Below are 22,875 nucleotides of genomic sequence, written 5' to 3' on the forward strand. Positions count from 1 at the left end.
CTCTGGAAGTGCCAAAGCACATGTGCCGTGTCCATTGTGCGCCCGTAGTTTTCTCGAACCATCTAAGCTCGTAAAATCTTCTAATCCATCGGCGCCGCTTGACCTCAATAACTCACGAATCGTTGACGACACTCATCAAATTTCATTACCTTGTTCATTACCCAGTACATCATTGAGTGCGTCATACTCGATGTATTTTGGGTATGGCATCTGGGAAATACATTCACCTTGAGAGACTCCCTGACGCTTGCTATACGGATGCGTGGAGGAGATGCCAGGCCTTTCCTGAGCTTTTTTTAAGGAGTCGCTTGAAAACGCTCGGTAAGAGCATATCTGAGGGAAGGTAAAGTTTGAGTTCGAAGCTAGATGGTATAGAATTCCTGGGATATGTTGCTTCGGGAAATGAAATGAGTTGTGCCGAAGACCAGTATCATGGGTTGCAATGTCTTGTGGTGCTACGCTCAGCCGATTTTTGACCTGCCTGTACCACATTTCCGCTTCACACATTGCTCGATAACACTCCCAAAACAATGAACGTTTGAAAACTCTTACCAGTCATTAGGGTAGAGTTGTGTCTGCTTTTTTGCCTACCTTCCTTTCATCCCCAGTTCATTTTGCTCCTCGTTCCCTAGAACGTAGGTCTCTTGGACCAAGCCGTTAATATTCCTTCCTTGTCGCGATTTTTTCCTTGAATACAGATCTTCTATCAAATAGGCGCTCGAGATCGTATACATTATATATACGAGCGGTCAAAGTCTAAATTATTCAATCACTAATGCCCCAAGCCACTACCTCTTCCAGCCGCGACAATCCAAATCATCACAAAGATGATAAAATCGATAAGTCTCAAAAAACATTGCAAGGTAAGGCGCTGAAAACAGGGAAAGCCGTTAGCTTCTTTTGTAACTTACCATTTGACCACATAGATGGTCGCTTAGCAGATCTGACTGCTGCCTATCAAGCATCTTCGGACTTTCAGTCGAACAATCAAGATGAAATATCCAAAACCAGCTCAAAATTCGCGTCTTCGGCGGAGGTGAAAGCAATAGAAGAAAAAGTCAAGGACTTTGTGTCGTCTAGTCAGGTCTTGATGAGCGTTCTTGACGACATTCGGAAAATTCATCCTGTCATAGGTGGGATTATAGGCGCCGTTACCAACTGATTGACTCATGTAATAATTGGTCCGCTCTTTTCAATCCGGAAAGATGTCGTAGTACTGGCGTTCAAAGCAGTAGTCACTTTGGAGCTAAAGCGTCGGGATAACGATCAGAAAGTGTTGGTGCTACAGGTCAAAATGCAGGATATGATGGAAATCTTCGTGCAGTGAGTCAACATATCATTTTTGACTTGTGTGACTTTGAAAGTTGAGACTGAATTTACCAGGCTTCGAGTGATTGCTCCAAACCAGAAAGAGTCTAATCGAGGCTTTACGGTGGAGGAGAGCCTGAAAAAGATATGTTTCCGAATCGCAGAAGATATTTGGTCCTGTGCGAATCTGTGTGACTCGTATTCAAAGAAACGTCTTCTAGGTGGGTCGAGGTCGAAATCATTAGGGCAAGGTGTAACTCATAAATATGTGGTTTTGTCTCTACCAGTTAAGCTGCTCAAAAGCCCAATTTATGAAGGACGACTGGCTGGTTACATTCAAACCTTCGTGGAGCGACGTACGGAACTACATACAGTGCTGGGCATGTTTACTGCTCACAAGATACACTCGACATTCTCGCTTCTGGAAAACAATCAAGAAGTCCTCAAATCTATCAATAATTCAATACAAGTCATCTTTGAAAGATTGCGTAAACAGACTCCAATAGAGAAACAGATATGGAAGTTGATCGAGTCCAAAGGCGGACTTGAGAAGTGCACTGAAGACGAATCTGCTTTGACTGAATTGGTAAAATTTGATTTATATGGGTGCGTAGGAGACCGTTCATGGTTCACAAATCGGTTTACTGATACATTTTTGACTACTACGTTTGGTTGACGATAGTCCGGAACATTCTGAAGAAGTAGGGGTTAAGATGAATGTACCCCCAGTACCACCCGTACCATCTGCGATGTATCCGGGATATTCAACCTACTCTTCGCCGGGCGCCGCGGCAGTCCTGGGATTGAATCCAACTCCTTCCACATATCAACCGCAACTACAACCTCGCACAAGTACAGCCTCTCAGGGATTTGCGGCTCCAATGTCCACGGAGATGTATTATGGGTCATCGCTTCCAGTATACAACTCTTCTCCTCCTCCTCCACTTGAAAGGCATATGAAGCCTGTACATTCACATCGCAGTTATTCCAGTAATCGGAGGGTTTCAAATTCACAACCTATCGAGTATCTACATCGGCCCGAATCTCCAACGCGTTATCACTCTACATTTGCTACACGCTCTTCAGCTCCGTCTCAAGCCTGGGCGGGCTATGCTCCTGCTACATACGAATATTCTGAATCCCGACAACGACATAGATCTACGACCACCCAAAGGACATCCTCTACCCATGAGCGTTTCCATCGAGGACTTGAACTTGAAAATGAATATAGAACTTCCAATGACCCTGGGAGCAGGCGAGATGCAGAACAGGATCCACCTGGTCCCCCAGCACATGAGGTGAATCAGTTGAAACAGGAGTTACAGCTTGACGTCGATGATGATTTGAAGAAGAACATGACTGTATTTAAGCGAAAGCTCGATGAACAGCAGCGCCAGCTTCAACAAATTGAAAATACGGTGATTAACCAAGGGGATAGGGTGATTTCAGTAGTTCGTGAAGGCCCACATGATAGAATTCATGATCCAGTGAGTCAATGTGTGATTCATAGAATGGTGGATTTTTCATGATCAATAGGAACTCCGTGCTATCTGGAAAGAAATGGCACGTACTCGCGGGCATTTCTCATTCTACGTCTACTAATTCAGCAATTAGGGCTGGAAGCTAGGTGTTCCAGTGCAGGAATTTGTCCACACTCTGCATGATTACTATGTCGCTCAGAATAATGATTCGGCTGTAGTGGATAATTACTTCACAATTATGGCCTCACCAGCACCAGGTTCAACTGCCGACGATCAAACTCTTGCTTTGAGAGCTGCTTTCTCTGCCGCAAAGCAACGGGCAGCAGAAAAGTGGGCTCTCAAACACATCAATATCAAGAATATCATTCCGCTTATGGAAGTTTTCGATGGTGATGCTTCTGGCTTTGTTAGTGTCTGGGAAGCGAACCAGGTCGCTTCCTTACGCCCTAAAGATTGGAGGTATGTACAAAAATATACATACAATATTTCTTGCATTGACTGAGAGACCACAGCTTCCTTCAATGGCTAGCATATTGGGCAGCTGGTTAGAAACTTGTGATCTGTTTAGCTTTCAATGATTTTAAACACTTTGCTTTTGATCAGGTCGGCATTTCACAATTTGGCAATATCGACAAAAGATTGGAGCTATCATTCTGCAGATGTTCAAGTCTGTGGAGGATCTCATACCTACAAACAGGGACATTGTCAACCACTACCTCCTTGGTCTATGGGCTGTGGATCAAGTTCTCTGTCAAATTGTTCCTTGCACAGAACCTCCGGATGGGATTTTGGCTGAGAAGATTGCAAGTTATACTCATACTGAAGAAGATATCATGGAGCAGAAGTTGAAGGCATTGAACTACGAGATTGATGGACCCGATACTCTTGGATTGATAATTGGTGATTCTCAGATTGAAAGGGTGAGTACCATGTTTAGACTCATGACTATCCTTTAAGCTTGTAAATTGCTTTCAGAATCTCCTCCCTCTCATCTACCTGCTGCTTAAGTTTCATCTAATGATTATCCGTGCGGGTTCTCGGATTGTATATGATCGTGAAGAGCTTTTCACTGCCGAGGAAACCCTTTCACAGATTTTTGATGCAATTTTTGCCCGAGTCGATACCCTTTACTGTCAGAGTTCCATGAATTTCATGAAGATTTGAGCTAACTTGGACTATTTCATTTATAGGGTTATTTGGTTCTACTATTGTTGATTCTCCCTTCCTTCGGGAAAGTCGGCTGGGAGCTTTTGCATTTGGCATGGTGATCTTAGACTTCTTTGACCGAATAGAGATTCTCGTCTCATTTCACATTTTTAGTATTCAGCCGTTTTTCGAGGGATCGATCCGTACTACCCGCTTGCGTTGGACTATGGGATTACCAAGGAGATCGCGCCGCTATCAGATATCCCTGACGTTCCACTGAAGCATCGCTCTCCAGGAATAATTGAACCTGCAGATAGCACCTTCCATCCATTTACACTGAATGAATATATCACAGGTGTCGAGGGATTCTGGTCAGGCTATCTGTACAATGAAGCGTGGAATCGCACAGTCCATGGAATAATAGAATTCGGAGTCCATACATGGAATTTTTCGGATGAACAATTCTCAGCAATAGGAAGCTATTCCCAAGGGATGCTTTCTATAAATGGTTCAATCAGAATTCACGGCCAACAAGGTACACTAGAAGCCCACCTTCTGGCCCATCCAGATTATGATAGGGATCAAAAATGGGATATTGTTCTGCGAGGAACACTTGACATTGTGCGCAATTATGTAGGGAAAGGCTCAGTGAGTACTGTGTGTGGGGACTAAAAGGTCCATCCCAGATGCTTACTTGTTGGATAATGAATAGATTGCACGGTCACTGCCGCCTCAGTACACAATGTCAGGAGATTGGGGCACCTCCAATACACATGGGACTTTCTACTTCAGCCAGACGCCGACGTGGGTTCATCAATTCAGGTTGTTAAAGATTCCGCAAATTTCGAGTTCAACACCCGATATTGAATACCCTCAGAAGACCCGCCCTCCTTCTCGTGCACGGCTACTATGGAAATTTGCCTGCAATGCTGTCTTGCATCAGGTTTATTCACAGAAAGGCCTTTTTCGTACAGAGACAGTCCGGGGCATGTTAACCCAATTACGGAGGGGAATTGAACTTGCTAGATACCAATATCTGCTCTCGGATAATCAGCCGATGAGTGTTAGAGATCAGGAAGAGATGAAAAGACTGCTAACAATATCTTCGCCATGGATATCAAGATTCTGTCGTTCTGTTGCGCGTTGCAGATATCCCTCAAGTTGGGGTGCCTTGCACTTGTAAGTAAACACTTCCTGTAACATCCTCTACACTTTAGTCACTTACATCTTTGTACCGCTACTTCTAACTTCCCCAGCTATTCCTGGTGCTCAATGTGTAGCGGCATCATTCTTGGAAACCGTTATTACTGCATCACATGTGCAGAAGGTACATACGTAGAAGGGAAAGAACCTCCCTGCGACTTTTGCTCCACTTGCAGACATGAGCACGATACAGAACATCCGTGGCATGTACTCATCAAAATGAAGGCATTCAACCACAACAGACATTCACGGCCTCTGTCGGAACGGATCAATGATTTGCGCTTTAGACCTATAGCCAGCCCTCCTTCAATCGCTGTTCCAGTTTCCCCAACAGAAGGACGATCAGACTCCAGTGGGGATAATAAATACTACGAAAGTGATTTGGACATACTTCGCTCGAAAAAGGCATCTGATCGTGATGCTATATCAAAACGAGTACGGTTCTCAATCAACGCATTCCGGTTGTCGTCGTCGTCTGCTCCATCCAGTGCAAAAGAGCACGATGACTCCTTCCAATCTGGATTTAGGCATCAGCGTCGGAAAAGTTCCACAGCATCAGGAACACCAGGATTAGGGTTGCTTGGAATTTTGCATTCCGGGCGGAGCAATACTCCCAATAGCACCAATTCAATCACAGCTGTTGATCATTCAGAGCTCAATGCCGGAGAGGGGAAGGTAAAATCATCCACCAAGGCAAACCAACTTCAACGTCAGTGTGTTTCTTGTAACAGTGAAGTGAACCTTGAGCTAGAGAATTATTGGAGTTGTATCATCTGTTGTACGATATTTTCTGTTCTTTTCGAGTGTAAAATTGACATGCCACATAGCCGATCCACATACAGACACATATGTCGTCGTGTGCTCAGAATGTGAAAGGCGAGATAGGGGTCTATATGTTCCCAGTACACCAACAAAAGCAACTACACAAACTAATAGACAAGCGGCAAAAGAAGAAACACTCGGCAGCCTCAATGAGGACACAATCATCATGAATTCGGACAACCCAGGAAGTATCAATCCTAGGGAAGAGGATCCGACAGAGCTCAATAGTCTGAGCCACGATCATGGAGATTCCAATAACTCTCTGAGTCACGAAGTGGGTCACCCAATTATGCAAGCATATCAGACTCACCCGCCGGTGGTACATGGGCCTTCATTAAGGACTCCCAGTCCTATGTTTCAAAATATAAGTGGCTCTAGGTCTGCAAGATTCGATAATATCAGTGACGGAGATCCCTCTGTCTCTAGCAAGCGTCAATTGACCTTGCAATTTGTCAAGGGAATGTTTGGCGCTGGTAGAGGTGGCAAAAGTAGACCCAAGACAATGTTGTATTTGCCGTCGGCTGCCTCTGATACTGACGACTGGCAGAAACTGGCTAATTCGAATTTGCGTCAGGGAGGTCTTGAGGAAGAAGCGGAAGGAAAGTTGGACAACAATTTTTTCTACTACATATTATGAGTATTTTCTCAAATGTTATTTCACCGCAATGTAAATAATGCTTGACTTCGAAATGGGTTCGTTTAGATTGATGCCCTGCTCTGTCCTGAGACGGCCAGGCCTAAATGTCTCTACAACAGCGAATGCTCATCCCACAAGAAGTAGAGCTGCAGGGTTCATCTAATTCCACTAACCATTCTCGATTACTCTAACCCTACCTTCATGTGTGACTCAGAAAAACGAGGTACAATTACATACATACTAGGTCGTGAGGCCAAGTTGAGAAATGACAAGGATGTGTTGAAGTTCAAAGACCAAGTCAAGCACTTGGTCACGTAGTCGGTGGAATGAGTCAAAGACAGCTTGGGAGATAATAGATCATGGTCACCAATTGGTACAGACGCGATTTCAGGGTCGCATTCAACGGCACTTCTGTTACGGATTATAAGTTCGGAATATGTTTCAATCTCTGCGGTCTGTTTTCTATGTGACGATTTTGATTTATTTCACTTGTCATAAGGGAACGTATTTTAGAATACTTCAAAATATGCAGCCCTTTCATGCCTGTAGTACACATTGCAAGGTTTGAGTGTACACCCACAATATAAAATTCCTGTTATATCTGATCTATGACATGTTTCAACTACAGTAACACTAGTAACACTGTCAGAGCTCCCTATGACCAGACAGATTTAACCATGGCTGCAGCTCTTTCTGCAATAACATACGTCGGGACCTGGGTGTGCGCACTTGTAATAAAAGGCTGTGAGTCCTTTCTTCATCAGAACCAGTCATCTATTGAGAAGAGAATATGAATATACTAACAAAAACAGAAGCATCAACAATTCTTAGCCCAACAACTCCTTTCACTCTTAAGTCTGGATCAACAACTCCATAATCTGCTCCCTTAGCACTCATCGCAGCGGTGCCCACAGGATGAGCAGTTGAAGATGAAAATTCCCGGATGTATGTATTCAGTGTGTTGTCATCAGAGAGCGAAGTGATATTGGCAAGTGTACCGAAAGCAGATAGAATATAACCATCCCAAATTGGTGCTGACAGGTATTGGAACATGATTTCGAGTGCTTGGCGCATGGCGGCTAGGTCGAATGGTGAGGTGAGATAGCCCGGGTCAATGAGAGGAGGTGCAAAGGGATTGGTGCTATTGATTGTGACGGAGCCGCCTGTAAATGTAGGGATGTGTTAGACATTGAAAGGAGCTAAAGGTCGGAATATATATGGCTCACGGGAAGCTGGACTAACAACCACAATGCTCATTGAGAGATAGTGGCCAGTAGCCGGAGGTGTGAGGAAAAATCCGTTCTTCGAATGAAAGAATCATGTTGGAGGTGATAAACAACCAGACTAAGGTGATACTGACCCCAGGTACCATCTCTAGATGTGGTGAGTTTTTCCCAGATGAGGGATCACCATAAATATCTGTCAAACTCTCATTTACTCTGAAGAAGGAAATTTGATTTCCTCCAGTATCCACCAGCGGACCCATCCCACTTTTGTTGAATTCTGTGTATACCTCATTCAATAGAGTTGCATTCCTTTTGAGATCATCAAATGTTTGCGTGGTATTGACGAGGAATTCATTTGATATGCTTGGTTGGTCAGTAAGATTTTGTCCGACACTGGGGAGATTTACAAGGGGAGTTATACCGAGGTCGAACAGCGTCGTGGAGTTGCCGATTCCGGAATTGAGAAGGATTTGGGGAGAACCTATAACTCCAGCAGAAAGAATGACTTCTTTTGCGGCACTCACTCGCTGACGAGGGCCTGTATGCATGTAGGCTATAGTGCTTGAATTTTTGTGTAGATAAATGAACGACATACCGTCTAGATCATGTGCAAATTCAACGGTGCGAAATGCCAAGCCAGATGTAGAGCGTTCAGTTAATGAGGCATTTGGAAGTATCCGGGCGACTCGAGCATTAAGGAGAACATCCAAATTTGGTCGTGAAATAAACTCAGGTGCTAGGTACGATGTAGCAGAGCTACTTCGTCGACCTTGTGAGGTTACAGTCTTCTGAAGCCAACCTGAACAACAACAAAGGTGAGTGATAGGGCTCAGAACCAGTGAATGGCGGGACGTGATGTATGAACTGATATTAGACTCAGAAATATGGTAGAGTACTGACTCACCGAAACCTAGAGGCATTCCTGAGTTCACATCCTCGTTGTAATGAAAAATCCCTCCGAGTTCATCGACAGCATCAAAAACCATTGAGTCGATATTCGTGGGGAATCCGGGGAGAGAGACCGCATTCACTCCGCTGAAACTGTGTACGAGAGGATTGAATTGACCAGAGGTGTTGTGTCGGTCAGCAGGAGGTTCAAATCGTTCATTCTGGAAGTAGACACTTTGAACCTCAGATAGAACTCGGTAGGATACTAGACGCACCCGCGCAAGAAAAGGCTGTATATTGTCCCAAGACCATCCCTCGTCCTCAGTAACTGCCGCAAAACGATTATAATCATCCGCAGACCCACGAGTGTAGAACATTCCATCTTATTGAATATTAGTTGAAGGGCAAGATGGCGAGTGTGAGGATATTTGATTCAACCATTGCTGCAGTGTACTCACTGACAGAACTACATCCTCCAAGAATAAAGCCTCTCAGTATAGGGATGGTACGGTTGTTCAAGCCGCTCTGTATGGTAGATGTGTAGTTCCAATCATACTGGGGCTTGATATTGAGCGAAAAGAAAGGTACGTCGATTTCGAATGCATCAATGTTCCTGTGAGTGGGTGTGTGAGCATTTCTTTCTTCTAGAGCCAATTGGTGGAACTTTAATAAGCCCGAGGTTCGAAAACCTGGGGAAGGAAGCAGAGAGAAAGGAACGAAAGGACAGGTGATGAAGCCAGATATAAGAATAAATGTATCATTTAGTTCAAGCATTGATAAAAAATTCTATATGGAGTTGATTGGAAACTGAAGAACTTGAGAAAGTCCACAAATGAGAACAGAGAGAAGGCTTTTGGCCTTAGGTAAAAGGACATACGTTCCACCGGCTTCAAGGACAAGCACAGACCAGTCCTCATTTTCCGTGAGCCTGTTTGCAAGAACGTTTCCAGCAGTCCCTCCTACATTTGTTGTTCCTCAAGTTCAACGTGAGTAATGTGTATACAAAAAATACACACCTCCAATAATGATAAAATCATAAGTCTTCGATGGAAGATCACTGAAACTGTTGTACAGAACTGCGGAGCAGAATGCATTGAAGTTTGAGAAGAGCCATATGAGTAACACCCATACGGATGGTGTTACGAGTCGGAAGAGCATTCCTTTGAGTTTGGTTTGCCGCTAGAGGAAAGTCTTTGCCTGAGGATCCTGAAAGTGCGTGGGCACTGTTCGAAAGAAAGCTGCAGATTTCAGGTCTTTTATTCTTCCTTAGACCCGGTTCTTCTGATCTTTTCCAGCAGCCGATTCCAGTATTTAGCAACTTTGAATAAAATCCAATTCAGAGTCGATGGGGTTCACGGACACGGATGTACCTAGTGAATATTAGCATGAGCAGTCACGATATGGTGTATGAGGATTCTTGTTCCTGATCTCGGTATCGGATGCAGTCAGCTCAACTTGTATGCAAAATATACAGTGGTTATACATAACAGGGATATCCAGTGAGATCTAGGAGAAACTCGGCAAAAGTGCACCAGACCTCTCGTCTTGCATTTTGTCGGAGCTGATTCAATCTATGGGGAGCTATTCTATTTGTAGATTCCTTGACCCAATGATAAATCGAGTGCCAAGAGGAGACTAATCATAGTCAGGAACTTGGTTTTCTTCGAGTGAATGTTTTGAATGAGTTCGAATTCAACAAGTTGAGATTGTTGGGCTCCGCTCATGAGGTTCATTGGCTGAGCCGCATTGGTGGGCAGGAGTCCGGACAGACATATTTTATATTCATTATATCACTGGTGTAAAGTGGCTGGTGTCTGTGAGAGGTCGGAGCTGGGTCGGAGAGACGAGTCTCAGTCAGAGAGCTTAGTGTTTGTTAGCGCCCCAATAGCAAATGAGCGCCTACGAACCTTCTTTTCGCTCTTCAATGTTCAACGTCGACCATCGCTTGGGGTGAAAACTACAAAGGTGTCAAATAAAGTCTTTCGGGAGGTGTATCATTGGTAAAAGATTCAAGTCAACCGTATATTTCTTAATAACGAATCATACAAAGTTAGGATCCCCCATACAATCACGATTGGGGTTGCATTGCTTGTGCTGTGCTGCGGCATGTATAGGAGGAACATAAGGCGTAGGAATTGTATGGGAAAATCTCTTGGTGAGTCATACGAGAGTCGTCACTCGAGCTCTTCCTCAAACCCATTTTACATAGGCGTGCATTATGGCACAAGGGAAAATTCGACAAGCAAAATCTACCTTATCCTCGTCATTCATCAATATTGATTAATATTCATTCCCAATCTGGAGAAACCAACGAGGAACTTACGGAACAACTCATGACTTTGTCCCTTTCGCCGTCTAATCTCGATTTCGCAATACATAAACCAACGATGGAATGATTACCCATGCCCTGCGCCAGAATCTCTTCTTCCTTGGGTGTCTGTCGAGAATTTCGCATCGCATCGAATGCATCATGCATTATAATTCACTGATTGGGTTCAAAAATTCGCGCTTTCTTCACATAGCCCACTGAAGTCATCGAAATCGGGTATGACGTCGTCGAGTATGCTGCTATTGCACAGATATGCGCCCATAGGAACAGAACTTAGAGAGTCTCGGAGAGGTATTTCTGGCCTGAATTCATTAACTCCTGAAGGTCAGGCAAGTCGTTCCGGATATTGCGACGTATTTTTTTGAATCGCCTCAACTTCAGATGTCCCGAAAAAGGCTCGTCATATCGCTCTGCTACAATAGGAATGTATAATCAATAATGTTTCTCTATAGCTTCCAACACAAGCCACTTTCCTACTCATGAAGTTGCCTCCTCAACGAACTCTTCCTTCACCAATCTCAGTGACATCAGCGCCGGTTGTGCCTTCCTCGGACCGAGTGCGATCACCAGGACCAGAACCTCTCTTTTTTGGACAGCCCCAACTCATATATTTGCTTCGCATCTATATCACGGCTCTATTCACATTCCCGACGTAGGGTAAACCCTCCAAAGCTCACTACGCCCATGAGATACTTCATGAAAAAAGTATTGAGAGCGCGCCCAGCTTGATTACGAGCCGGAGCAAACGAAATAGAATGTTCAGGATAGCCGTATGCTAACTTATCCCAGGGAATCTTCTGTACCCATCACCCCCAGGTTATCATCCATATGCATCATTGGGAACAGTTTCAGATGGAGTTTTGAGATGCACATGAGACAGTGTTATCGCGTATTTTGGAAGGTAAAGATGACAACACAATGTATTCGAGTACTGAAGTATCGATTTATCTGGAGCCAGCACACTCAACTCATTCGAGGACTTACGAAGAACGGCCAAGCCTTCGGTTCGGCATCCAGGACGTGCAACTTCACTCTCATCTTCTTCCTTCGATGAAACCAGTACCCAATTCTTCTCTTCGCATCTATCGACTCTATGGTGGACTTCCTCTTCCTCTGTTACATTCGCAAATCTTTTCGAAAGTTCAAATGGATACTCCCGGCAAAAAAAAATCATCGGGCCGAGCAAAACTCACCACCCCTTTCACAGTTCAATATTCAATGCTCAGTCTCAACGCCAATACTTTGAAAACCTTCGCAGATTATAGCGAGACGGTGAACCTTCTAGACGGCATGAAATTTCGTTTTACACCTGCGGAATACTACATCGACGTCTAGTTCAAGATGGGAGGACCAGGGAGGGAAGGAAATGGCTAGGTAATGTGAGGTCCTCGTGTGCGTTGGATAGGTAATTTGATCCTCATAGAATATGATAACAGGAAATGAAACGATGAAGGATACAAAATGAAACATGAATATTTTCTTTTGACCGCGAGAACCCGTTGCGGAATCCGGGTAGAATGTAGATACATGGGGCCGAACGGACAAAGAGCAATATCATACGTTCGGGATTCAGTCCTGGCCCACTGGATGGGCTGGGTTTCAGTTGAACTGAGTTGTTGTTTATGCTTTGAGCATGACAGCGTGTTCGGTAGATCTACCGGCGTTGCAAAGCCTCAATGCTTCAAGGCGTATCCTTTACGTGTCGACGAACGACGAAACTTTCCGCTGAACAGGGTATGGGCAATAGCTGGGTATGATAAAGAGGATTGATACATATAAACGGTATTGGACTATGTATCTCGTTCAAAGGAATGTTGTTCCCTTTTGAATCATTTACTCCTGCTCAAAGACCTCGATATCAATCCCCGATCTTCAATGATAAGTAACTTCTAACTAAGCACACGAGATCACTACATTCAACATTCCTGAATCCCCATATGAGATTTGTTAAAGGATTCTCCCAGCACACCGAGACATACGAGGTCAAAAGACACAGAAGAAGACCGAGCACGCTGATACGTCCTAGTTATAGAATTCGTCGTGGTCCGTGAAAGTTTTATGAATTTCACTGACGATACCATTCCAGGAATTGGTCGTCGGTGAAGATATGTCGGAAGCCACCCTACGCTGACGAAATATTCCATCACTACGGCTTGGATCATAGTATCGTTCCCTCAGTGACACGATTTTCAAGGCACACTCTATCCCAATATCCTTGCACTCATCCGCTGTGAGTGGTTCGGATCGTCCAATCAACTGCACTAAGCAGGGAATGAAATATCTAGGGACATGATATTCTCGAGCGAGCCTAATTTTTTGTGCAGGAATGCCATCGAATCCTGCAATATTTTCGATAGAACACGCTCTAGAAGCGCTCATGTCCCATTTTGTGGCCAATTTCAAGATTGAGATCCATTCATCCAAGGTGAAATCGGGTGGTCCGGCAATGGAGTTACTGAGACATGATTGTTGGTGAGGAAATTGCAGATACTTAAGATATTGGATGAAATTTTACCGAAACAGTAGCCTCAAGAGACATTCCCACTCTTTCCTTTTGATCTGCGGCAGAGTTATCGGATGATCATCGTCTTCTCCCTCACACGAGTTTCCAGGACCAGGTGGAAGTGCGAACATAGTCTCGAACAGCAAAGACTCTTCAACTAATCTAGCACGAGGAATTTTGTACAGTACGTTCTCTACCTGTGTGTGGGTTGAAACAATTATTAAAATGAGCAGAAGAGATTAGAGGGGTGATGACTCGTACTTCGAAGATAACACAATCAAAGTAGAATGTCGTGCTTCTTGTTGGAGTAGGCGAGTGCAATGGAAAGTTGCTGGTGTGATCTGTATTGATGGAAATTGTACTTAGGTCGGCCATATTATTTTGCTTGTGGTAAGGTGACTACTAGAAAGTTCTTGGTATAAGTACTACTCTCAGATCTATTGAAGGGCCGAGTAGCTTTCCGTTAGCTTTGCTGCGGACATGCGGAAAAGTATAAAGAAACCAAAAGAAAAGGAAGATCCCATTCCATAGTGTACCATATTATGACCTTCAAGCCCTCCAAATTCCTCATTCTACCATCATGTGGCCTAATTGATACCGAAAGTCTCACCGTTGGCCAAAACTCACATATGCATGTATGCTGCGATCATCCAAACGATATGTCGATGGGTAAATGTACAGTGGTTCGGAGCGCATTCCGATATCTAGAGTGTGTATCGTGATGAAGAGGGATTCCATCTCGAATATCCTCCCAACACGATACGTTGGCGCAGTTGTGCGTAATGACGTTCAACTTTATCATGTCTATTAACTCGTGTTCTATTCACAATCTCGACTATAAGAAACACCTTCTGAAGCCCACTTTGAGACAAATGGAAGATACCTAGGGAGTCTCCTGTATATATAATATGCGTCTATGTCTCATGTACAGCTATGCAACACACATCCCTACTAAGGGGATCGCAATGTATGCTTGATTTCTCTGAGCTTCCCCTAGCCTCGACAGTACACCCTTTCCCAATTCAGATATGCATGCTGACTGAAAATAGCTCCTGACAGGCACTGTGTGCAAGCAGCATACACAACAACAAACGAGCATGACAGTGATTGGTAGATCTAACGGCGTTGTAAAGCCTCAATGCCTCGAGGCGTATCCTTTACGTCACCGTGTCGACGAACGACGAAACTTTCCGCTGAACAGGGTATGGACAATAGCTGGGTATAATAAAGAGGATTGATATATATAAACGGTATTGGACTATGTATCTCGTTCAAAGGAATGTTGTTCCCTTTTGGATCATTTACTCCTGCTCAAAGACCTCGATATCAATCCCCGATCTTCAATGATAAGTAACTTCTAACTAAGCACACGAGATCACTACATTCAACATTCCTGAATCCCCATATGAGATTTGTTAAAGGATTCTCCCAGCACACCGAGACATACGAGGTCAAAAGACACAGAAGAAGACCGAGCACGCTGATACGTCCTAGTTATAGAATTCGTCGTGGTCCGTGAAAGTTTTATGAATCTCACTGACGATACCATTCCAGGCAGGGGTCATCGGAGAAGATACGTCAGAGGCTACTCTCTGCTGACGGAACATTCCCTCGTTACGGTTTGGATCGTAGTATCGTTCCCTCAGCGACACAACCTTAAGCGCACACTCGACCCCAATATCCTTGTAATCATCCGCTGTGAGAGGATTGGAGCGCCCAATCAACTGCACTAAGGAGGGAATGAAATATCTAGGGACACGATAGTCTCGAGCCAGTCTGATCTTCTTCGCGGGAATACCATCGTATTCTGCAATCTTCTCGATAGCACATGCTCTGGCAGTGCTCATGTCCCATTTCGTGGCCAATTTCAAAATTGAGACCCATTCGTCCAAGGTGAATTCAGGTGGTCCGGAGATGGGATTGCTAGCAAACGATTTGTAGTTGAATATCAAATAGCAGAGATGGAGCGTCGCGGGAGTAGGACTTGCCGGAATAGTAGTTTCAAAAGACATTCCCAATCTTTTCTCTCGGTCTGGGGGAGGTGAATTGGATGGTCGTCGTCTTCTCCTTCGGATGTATTTCCGGCGCCGGGTGGAAGTGTGAACATAGTCTCGAATAGTGAGGATTCTTCGGCCAATCTTGCACGAGGGATCTTGTACAGGACATTTTCTACCTAGCGGAGGAAGGCTTTGAGAATGAAAAGTTGAACAAATTGCCAGAAGGGTGACTCCTCGTACCTCAAAGATAGCACAGTCGAAGTAGAATGCCGGGCTTCTGGTTGGGGACAATGCAGGATTGCTAGTCGTATTGTTGATCTTCGTACTCAGTGGGCCTGGGTCTGTCATTATCAAAAATGTAATGATTGGCCGTGGTGGTAAAAAGACACCGGGTGGTACGAAAGAAGTTGCGCGAGAAACATCTCGTGACGGGAGAACCTCAAAGGCATGTTCAAATTGAGATTCAGAAGAAAAACCACTACGATTCACGAAGCCCGTAGGATTTGATCCTCCTCAAAGAGGAACAGATCATGAGACAATATGTAGAATGATAAGAACTCTTTGATTCTAATCTTTCGCCCGTAACCACTTGGCTATAGCGCTGACAAAATACTCACTTGTCCACGTATATTCTTCCGCTCTTTTATTCCGCGTATGTAAGTAAGAAGGCACGGGGGCCATTCCGTAGCTATATGTAGGTAGGTGAACTTTGAAATGTCATAAACCGTGATCATCTGGTTGAGGTTAAGATGAGATGACTGTGGCGAGGGTAGTGGAATAGCATTTGCACGGGTGTCTTACTTGAGCAAGTGGAAAGTATTGGGTGAGATTGGGTGTAGACATGCCAGGCCTGGTTGTACTTGGCATTCATATATTACATGTGATGTTGAGGTTATGTTGGTAATGTCCGAGATGAACTTGTCGAAACGATCGAAAATATTCATCACCATCTTTTGCTGCCAGCAGTCTTCTGAACTTTCACAATTTCTGCAACAGCGTCCCATAGAGAAACATTTACATCATGAAATTTGGAATTAAAAATGAGTATATAGCCACATAACTCGTTCAAGGATAACGAGTGCCAGCAAAAGGACCTGAACCTGAATTATCTCCACTCAAACAACCTCCACTCTAACGACCTCCACCCAAACGGCTTCCACCCAAACGGCCTCCAACCGAATGACCTCCACCTAAACGACTTCCACTTGAATGACTTCCACCTGAACGTCCACCCGAATGACCAGTGATAGGAAAGCCACCCTGCGTAAGTGGGAAGAAACGTACACTCCTTCCATTGTTCCTTTGTCTCTGTCGTTCCCTCTCCCGCTCAGCATTAACAGGGATTGTGATTTCCCCAACTGCCTCCTCATTCTTACAAATAGCCACCTTCTGACCTTCCTTGAAATACCATTTTTCATTTGTGATAACAGGCGGCAAGTTTAAATTGAGACACCCTTTGAACCTTTGTTCCCAACTCTCAACCGGAGGCCCTCCTAGTGCAAGTCGAACTTTGAAGCCTTCAGGAACACGAGGAACTCCATCATCTCCTACCGGCTGCAAGAAGTATCCAAAAATTGACATGTTTGTCCTTCCGCTGGGGAAAATCCGAATTTTCCACTCGGTTCCATCAGGAAGGGGCATTTGAACATGGAATACATCTTCATCGGTGTCGGGATATTCGCCGAACCATTCAAATTTCAACGCTCCTACAGGGGTTCTAAAAAAATCAGATGGCTAGAGATATCATTATGCAATGTAGTTAGGTTAGTTGGTTTTTTTCTTAAGAAGTTGTCCAAAACTTACAAGACTGAAGCCCGGGGTCCGATCTTCAATGAATTCGTTCTCCACATCGTCCCCATTTGTAGAAAACTTGCAAAATGGATGAGTAGAAGTGGAAAAATAGGATCTTTGTTATTTACATTGTAAGACGCTCGGGACTGGCACAAAAAATAAATTGTCGTGAATTGGCCATAATTCCCTGAACTCACCTGATGAGAATATGACCGAGTGCGCTATAAGTCATGAAAGTTATATCAAGGTGAACGAATCAGTATAATGTGGCATACCCCCGAAGTGTTTCGATTGCCTCGAGAAGGTCTAAGATTATACTGTACAATATATTAAGCTAGTCAAATTGCAAGAAAAGATAGGGAAGACTAACATACCCCAGATGTGCTCTGTGGGCCATACGAACTTGGCATACCTTGATGGTCCATGGTCAAGAACGAAGCGGGTTGAAAGAAGGCCAAATCAGGGCCAAATACGACACGCCGCAACATTCCCACAGCAATGCCCCGTTGACACGGCGCTAATTGAATTTCCTGCGATGTTCTTCGTCTTTCTCCACGCCAACCTCGTTCTTGAAGGGGAAATTTGCGTTGTCAAGCCCCTCCACAGGCCAGTCACGCAAACAGAACTTTCGTGGCCTGTTTAACGCGTCAATTTTTAGGTTCAATATCACGCGATTTTGCTTGAACGCGCTTTTACTTTCTTATTTCAACCACTCGCGATCGGTACCTCAAACTCGACCTCTTCAATCTCGAACGCGTGCTAGAGAGGACACTAAGGGCAAGATGAAGGCAGAAGAATTGGGTTCACCTTAGAGGACCAAAACATTGAGCACGGGAAGGAAGAAGATCCCAGCAAGGAGGAAAATTGGGGAGACTGCACCATTCACACATCTGTCGCTTCTTTCTCCAGCGCCGCTCTGAACCCGGACTCTCCCTCCTGATTCTCCTACATTCGGCTCTCTCTCAATCCCAGTCCCAACTTCTCTGCCTGGATCGTCGAAACTGGCGGAGCAGACCACTCGAAGACGAGCAACTGCTACAACGCGAGAGATGCCAACTCAGACATCATGGATCCGGACGCCCTCGCGTCATCTTTCCCGCCCAGCACATTCGTCCTTCTTCCTTTTGTGAAAGATATCAACAGCTGTCACCCACCTGTACTATTCCTCTTCCCCAGTCCTAAGCGCGCGCTTGCCTTCTGTTGTGCAAACTATAGTTTCTTCTAAGACAGACAGCATATGTCTTCAAGAAGTAACGGAAGAACTCAATGCCGTTCTTCCGCACTTATCTTTTCCCACTTTCCGTTCTCCAGTCGGCTGGAAATGAACAAAACATCCTCATACCCTCCCGCTTCCCCTTCCCTTGGTCGGAGCTTGATATCGGCAAGAAACACAAACCCGCTTTCCTCGCCTCTTTTCAAATTATGGCGCATCAGATACTCGAAGACTCATACTTGCCGCCCCGCATCTTATCGCAGGCCAGGCAGGTTCCTCCCTTGAGCAGAAGGCTGCAGGGCCACTTGTAAACCTTCTGTACAACCTAAGATTGGATTATCGCAGGTGACATGAACTGGCCGGAAAACGTTCGCGTCGCTCCCGATGATGACCTTTTCGAAGACGCTGGGCACATAGCGTCTTATGGATCTATGTTGTCAGGTTGTAAATACTCAGTTGGATGTAGAAACAACTGTATTAGGTACCTGTCAGGTTGTAAATACTATATGTGTTGTGAGTATACTGTATGTAAGTAGGTAGGATGGGGCTCACCTCAGTTGGATGTAGAAACAACTGAGGGAGCCTTTGTCCGCCGTTCGCAGGTGGCTGATAAACTGTATAGTAGTGTGTATGTAATCGAGCGGAAGCAGAATGTGGGCTGTGCGTACGCCGGGCGGAGGGAGTCTAACACCCCCCCTGCTCCGCACGATACAGTCCTAATAACCCAACCATCTTTGCATGGGTTGTCCCGTTCAGGGCTTTAGTGAATACGTCCGCGACGTTCATGCCCGTCCTAATTTCAGAGACTTTCACAGTCCCGCTCGCGACTTTCTCCCTTATGTAGTGTTCCCGGAGGTCGATATGTTTGACCAGAGCATGTCGCTTGGAGTTTTCCGTCAGACTAATAGATCCGAAGTTATCCCCCAGTAGAGTGACAGGTCCCTCCTGGGTTAGGTCAACCTCTGCAAGGAAGGATTGTAGCCAGACTGCCTGCTGGCAAGTCCGAGACAGCGCGATATATTCCGCCTCCGTAGATGATAGCGCAGCTGAAGGTTGGCGTTTGGAACTCCAGGAGACGGGAGAGCCGGCCATGAAAAAGACGTAGCCAGAGGTAGACCTGCGGGTATCCATGCACCCCGCATGGTCCGAGTCAGAGTAGCCCTTCGGTCTCAGACCCAAGCCTGGAGTATGTTCTTGTCCGGCTCCGGGTGCCTCGTAGGTGATAGCGTAGTCGCAGGACCACAGGAGGTAACCCGCGAGCCATTCGACACACTCCCAGTGGGACCTGCCAGGATGGAGCTGATATCTTGCAAGGAGTCCAGCTGCGAAGGAGATGTCGGCGCGAGTGCACGTCTGGCACCAGAGTATGGAGCCCACGAATTCGCGGTATGGTTTGCCTGTCATGAACTGTAAATCGTCGTCGGGGAGCGGGGTGGGCGCTTCACAGAGTTTGACGTTAGGAGGGAGGGGCGTATGGCGGCGCCGGACCTGCAGGAGCTGGAAATGCTCGAGCATTCGGAGGATATAGGCTTTCTGGGAAATGGTGATAGACTTCGTAGTTGGGTCTTGCTGTACGTTCATACCTAGTAGGACATGGGATGTAACTTCGCTAGACTCCCACCGCTTCGCTAGGTCGTTCACTGCTCGCAACCTCCCAGCCTCCGTGGAAGCTCCTCCGCACACGTCGTCCCCATACGTGCTAGTCAGGGTGTATTCGGCGCCGTCTCGACGGTAGCGAATGCAGGGGTCGGCTCTGGACGTGGTATATCCGTCCTCACGATATCCGGCAGCGAGGGTCTCCTGCCAATCATGGCTGCCTTGCATGGTGCCATAGATTGACTTCCTAAGCCTGCAGACTTTGTCTTCGTCGCCTGGGCGGATGAACCCGTCTGGTTGCCGCATATACACGTCGTGTGAGATGGGGGAATTGAGGAAAGCGGCCGTGAAATCTACTTGGAAGAGGGAGAGCCGGAGGGTAGCGATAATAGCCAGTACGATGCGCACCGACTCCATACGGGCAACAGCTCCGTATGTCTTGTCGTAGTCCTGGCCCTGGATTTGTGTGTAGCCCTGCGCTACCCATCGCGCTTTGCGTTTAAGCACCTCCCCGCCCGGTCCCCATTTTATGGCATACGTCCACCTTCCACCCGTGAGGTTTGCATCCGGTGGTAGATGCACCAGTTCCCAGCAGCCTTTTGCAACGAGGGTGTCGTACTCTGCCTTCATGGGTGGAAGCCAGATTTCCGGAGCTTTCATCGCCTGTTTGAAGGTGGATGGGACCCAGGTGTTGCTAGTAGCCGACGCGAAAGCCCAGGGGTTTGCAGCAATCAGGGCGAGTGTTTGGCCGGCTGGCGGCGAGTCTGTTGCCCACTCCTCTCTGTTGGCCTGTGCATCCTGTTCCCGCTCCTCTAGAGCTTGGTTTTCGATGGCGACTCGTGAAGGGGTGCGTATGCGGTTACTCCGTCGCAGTGGTGTTGGCGGGGAATCGGGAGTATGAGAAGGTAGTGGTGGAGAAGAGTCGGAAGTGGGCCCGGGTAACCGTGGTTCGCTGCCTTCTTGATCCGCAAGCTGTTGATCAGTGGGTCCATTGGTGGGTCCAGCTGGTTCTGGGTCGCCTGCAGGTTGGCTTCCTCCCAGTTCGTTATCGTCGGTCTCAGGTGAGAATTCCCTGGAGCGATGTGCTTCGCCTTCTTCGAATCTAACATTCCTTGATTCCATGAAGGTGCGGCTGGGTTGGTGCCACAGCCGGTATCCTCTGCGTCCCATATACCCTATTAGCTGGCACTCGACGGCTTGGCGCGCCAGTTTCCCCTCGGTTCTGACTTCAGGGAGTGTGGCCCATGCTCGGCAACCAAACGGTCGTAAATGCGATACATCCTGGCGTTTATTCGACCAGTACTCGATAGGAACGCGGTCGGGAAACCGTGCTGTTGGCACGAAATTATCCACATACGTGAAGGTGGCGGCAGCCTCTGCCCAGAACAATCGGGGGAGGCCTGATTCTTCGAGGAAGGTACGTACTCCCTCGATAACGGTCCTGTTCCCTCTTTCAGCCATCCCATTAGCGGAGGATGAGTATGGGGTTATCTTCTCGATGATGATCCCCCGGTCGGCACAATAGGCTTCCATCAGGTCATTATCGAATTCGCCTCCACCGTCGACCCGTATTATCCTAATCCTCTTCCCGGTTTGGTTCTCGGCCATCGTTCGGTACTTATGAAATTCCTTCACTGACGTCTCCTTCCGTTTGTCCTTGAGAAATGCAGGGACTCGCACCGATGACGCCCCGTCGGAGAAAAGCATCATGTACCTTGCACCCCCGATGCTCTGGGTGGTGGCTGGTCCCCAGAGGTCGATGTGGACTCTCTCGAGAACCTCCGTTTCGTGGGTGAGCTTTTCGTCGAATGGTCTACGCGTTGCCTTCCCGTACAGGCAGTCAACGCACATTCCGGCTGACTTTTTCGACTTGATTTGTAGACTGTCCACTAAGCCCTGACTCTCCATTCGCAGGATCCTTGGTATGGCTACGTGTCCCAGGCGTCGGTGCCAGGTGTGTATGTCGGCCGGTTTCTCGTGGGACCTTGCTGAATTAGCTAGCGTCTTGCCTAGGATCTCCACTTCGTACATTTTGGTCTCCCCTCTCCCCATCATCACTACCAGTCCCTCAGGATTCTTGACACTCAGTACTCCATTGCCCCACTCCCCTTTGAAGGCTCGTTGGTCAAGGGATGACAAGGAAATTAGGTTATGTCCAAACTCAGGTGTGTGCTTTACATTCAGGAGTCGGATTCGCCGTGCTACCTCTCCAACTCTGGTCAGGAATTCGACGGTTCCTACGCCGTATATCTTGAATCTTCCGGCGTCACCGGCTAGCGCGCTGTTCCCGCTTTGCCCTTGTACTTGGCTGTATTCCACAAAGTCGGACCTGTTCACCCAGCAGTGTTCGGTCGCTCCGGAATCAATGAATGTTCGGGTGTATGAGGTCTTTACAGGTGCATAGAGGAGTGTATTGCTTCGGCGTGTTGCACATACTTGTGGGCCTGGTACTACGTAGTGTTTATGTACGTCCTCACTCCCGTTCCCTTTCTTTGTCCCCTGATGCTCCCATCCTCTCAAAAAGGTATGATCATTGCTACCGAGGGGTCTGTCAGTTGGGGTCGATCTTTGGCGGGGAGTACTGGATGACAACGTACTTGCGCTGTCTCTGGTAGTGTCAGCTGACAGGACATATGTCTCCAGAGGCGTCGCCGTTGTGCTTGTTGTGCTAGCTGTGGCTGCTACCGCGTTTCCGGGGTTCTGGTACCTATTCGGTTCGTTGTTCTTATTGAACC

At 46.4% G+C, this 22,875-nt stretch overlaps 5 protein-coding genes across 5 annotated transcripts; 1 reads left to right on the forward strand and 4 right to left on the reverse strand.

The window, feature by feature from the left end:
• Nucleotides 1–743: 743 nt before the first annotated feature.
• Nucleotides 744–6,670, forward strand: C8R40DRAFT_1127660 (uncharacterized protein). Its single transcript, XM_046229065.1, has 16 exons — nucleotides 744–863; nucleotides 927–1,133; nucleotides 1,206–1,323; nucleotides 1,384–1,529; nucleotides 1,596–1,914; nucleotides 1,991–2,795; nucleotides 2,845–2,871; nucleotides 2,923–3,248; nucleotides 3,302–3,333; nucleotides 3,393–3,709; nucleotides 3,765–3,921; nucleotides 3,980–4,053; nucleotides 4,110–4,583; nucleotides 4,648–5,114; nucleotides 5,192–5,916; nucleotides 5,966–6,670. Exons 1-16 carry the CDS (start codon nucleotides 776–778, stop codon nucleotides 6,595–6,597), a joined length of 4,914 nt encoding a protein of 1,637 aa, XP_046081310.1. The 5' UTR covers nucleotides 744–775; the 3' UTR covers nucleotides 6,598–6,670.
• Nucleotides 6,671–7,242: 572 nt separating this feature from the next.
• On the reverse strand, nucleotides 7,243–9,869 carry C8R40DRAFT_1073473 (uncharacterized protein; the record flags this gene model as incomplete). Its single annotated transcript, XM_046226575.1, has 10 exons — nucleotides 7,243–7,371; nucleotides 7,402–7,760; nucleotides 7,824–7,899; nucleotides 7,958–8,361; nucleotides 8,419–8,622; nucleotides 8,728–8,932; nucleotides 8,987–9,093; nucleotides 9,170–9,324; nucleotides 9,589–9,670; nucleotides 9,728–9,869. The coding sequence occupies 10 exons, from the start codon at nucleotides 9,867–9,869 to the stop codon at nucleotides 7,243–7,245; spliced, it is 1,863 nt and encodes a 620-aa protein (XP_046081311.1).
• Nucleotides 9,870–13,062: 3,193 nt separating this feature from the next.
• C8R40DRAFT_1175907 (uncharacterized protein) lies at nucleotides 13,063–13,918 on the reverse strand (the record flags this gene model as incomplete). The annotated part of the gene is made up of 3 exons (XM_046232408.1): nucleotides 13,063–13,495; nucleotides 13,556–13,740; nucleotides 13,805–13,918. 3 exons carry the CDS (start codon nucleotides 13,916–13,918, stop codon nucleotides 13,063–13,065), a joined length of 732 nt encoding a protein of 243 aa, XP_046081312.1.
• Nucleotides 13,919–14,649: 731 nt separating this feature from the next.
• On the reverse strand, nucleotides 14,650–15,988 carry C8R40DRAFT_660930 (uncharacterized protein). Its single transcript, XM_046235805.1, has 3 exons — nucleotides 15,781–15,988; nucleotides 15,532–15,716; nucleotides 14,650–15,466 (listed from the first exon to the last, which is right to left on the reverse strand). Exons 1-3 carry the CDS (start codon nucleotides 15,886–15,888, stop codon nucleotides 15,034–15,036), a joined length of 726 nt encoding a protein of 241 aa, XP_046081313.1. The 5' UTR covers nucleotides 15,889–15,988; the 3' UTR covers nucleotides 14,650–15,033.
• A 462-nt stretch (nucleotides 15,989–16,450) lies between these two features.
• Nucleotides 16,451–17,756, reverse strand: C8R40DRAFT_1240600 (uncharacterized protein; the record flags this gene model as incomplete). The annotated part of the gene is made up of 6 exons (XM_046233525.1): nucleotides 16,451–17,274; nucleotides 17,344–17,409; nucleotides 17,460–17,477; nucleotides 17,529–17,552; nucleotides 17,607–17,648; nucleotides 17,706–17,756. The coding sequence occupies 6 exons, from the start codon at nucleotides 17,754–17,756 to the stop codon at nucleotides 16,672–16,674; spliced, it is 804 nt and encodes a 267-aa protein (XP_046081314.1). The 3' UTR covers nucleotides 16,451–16,671.
• Nucleotides 17,757–22,875: the final 5,119 nt, after the last annotated feature.

This window comes from Lentinula edodes, assembly GCF_021015755.1.
Source record: "Lentinula edodes strain Le(Bin) 0899 ss11 chromosome Unknown C8R40scaffold_47, whole genome shotgun sequence".
Lineage (NCBI taxonomy): Eukaryota > Fungi > Basidiomycota > Agaricomycetes > Agaricales > Omphalotaceae > Lentinula > Lentinula edodes.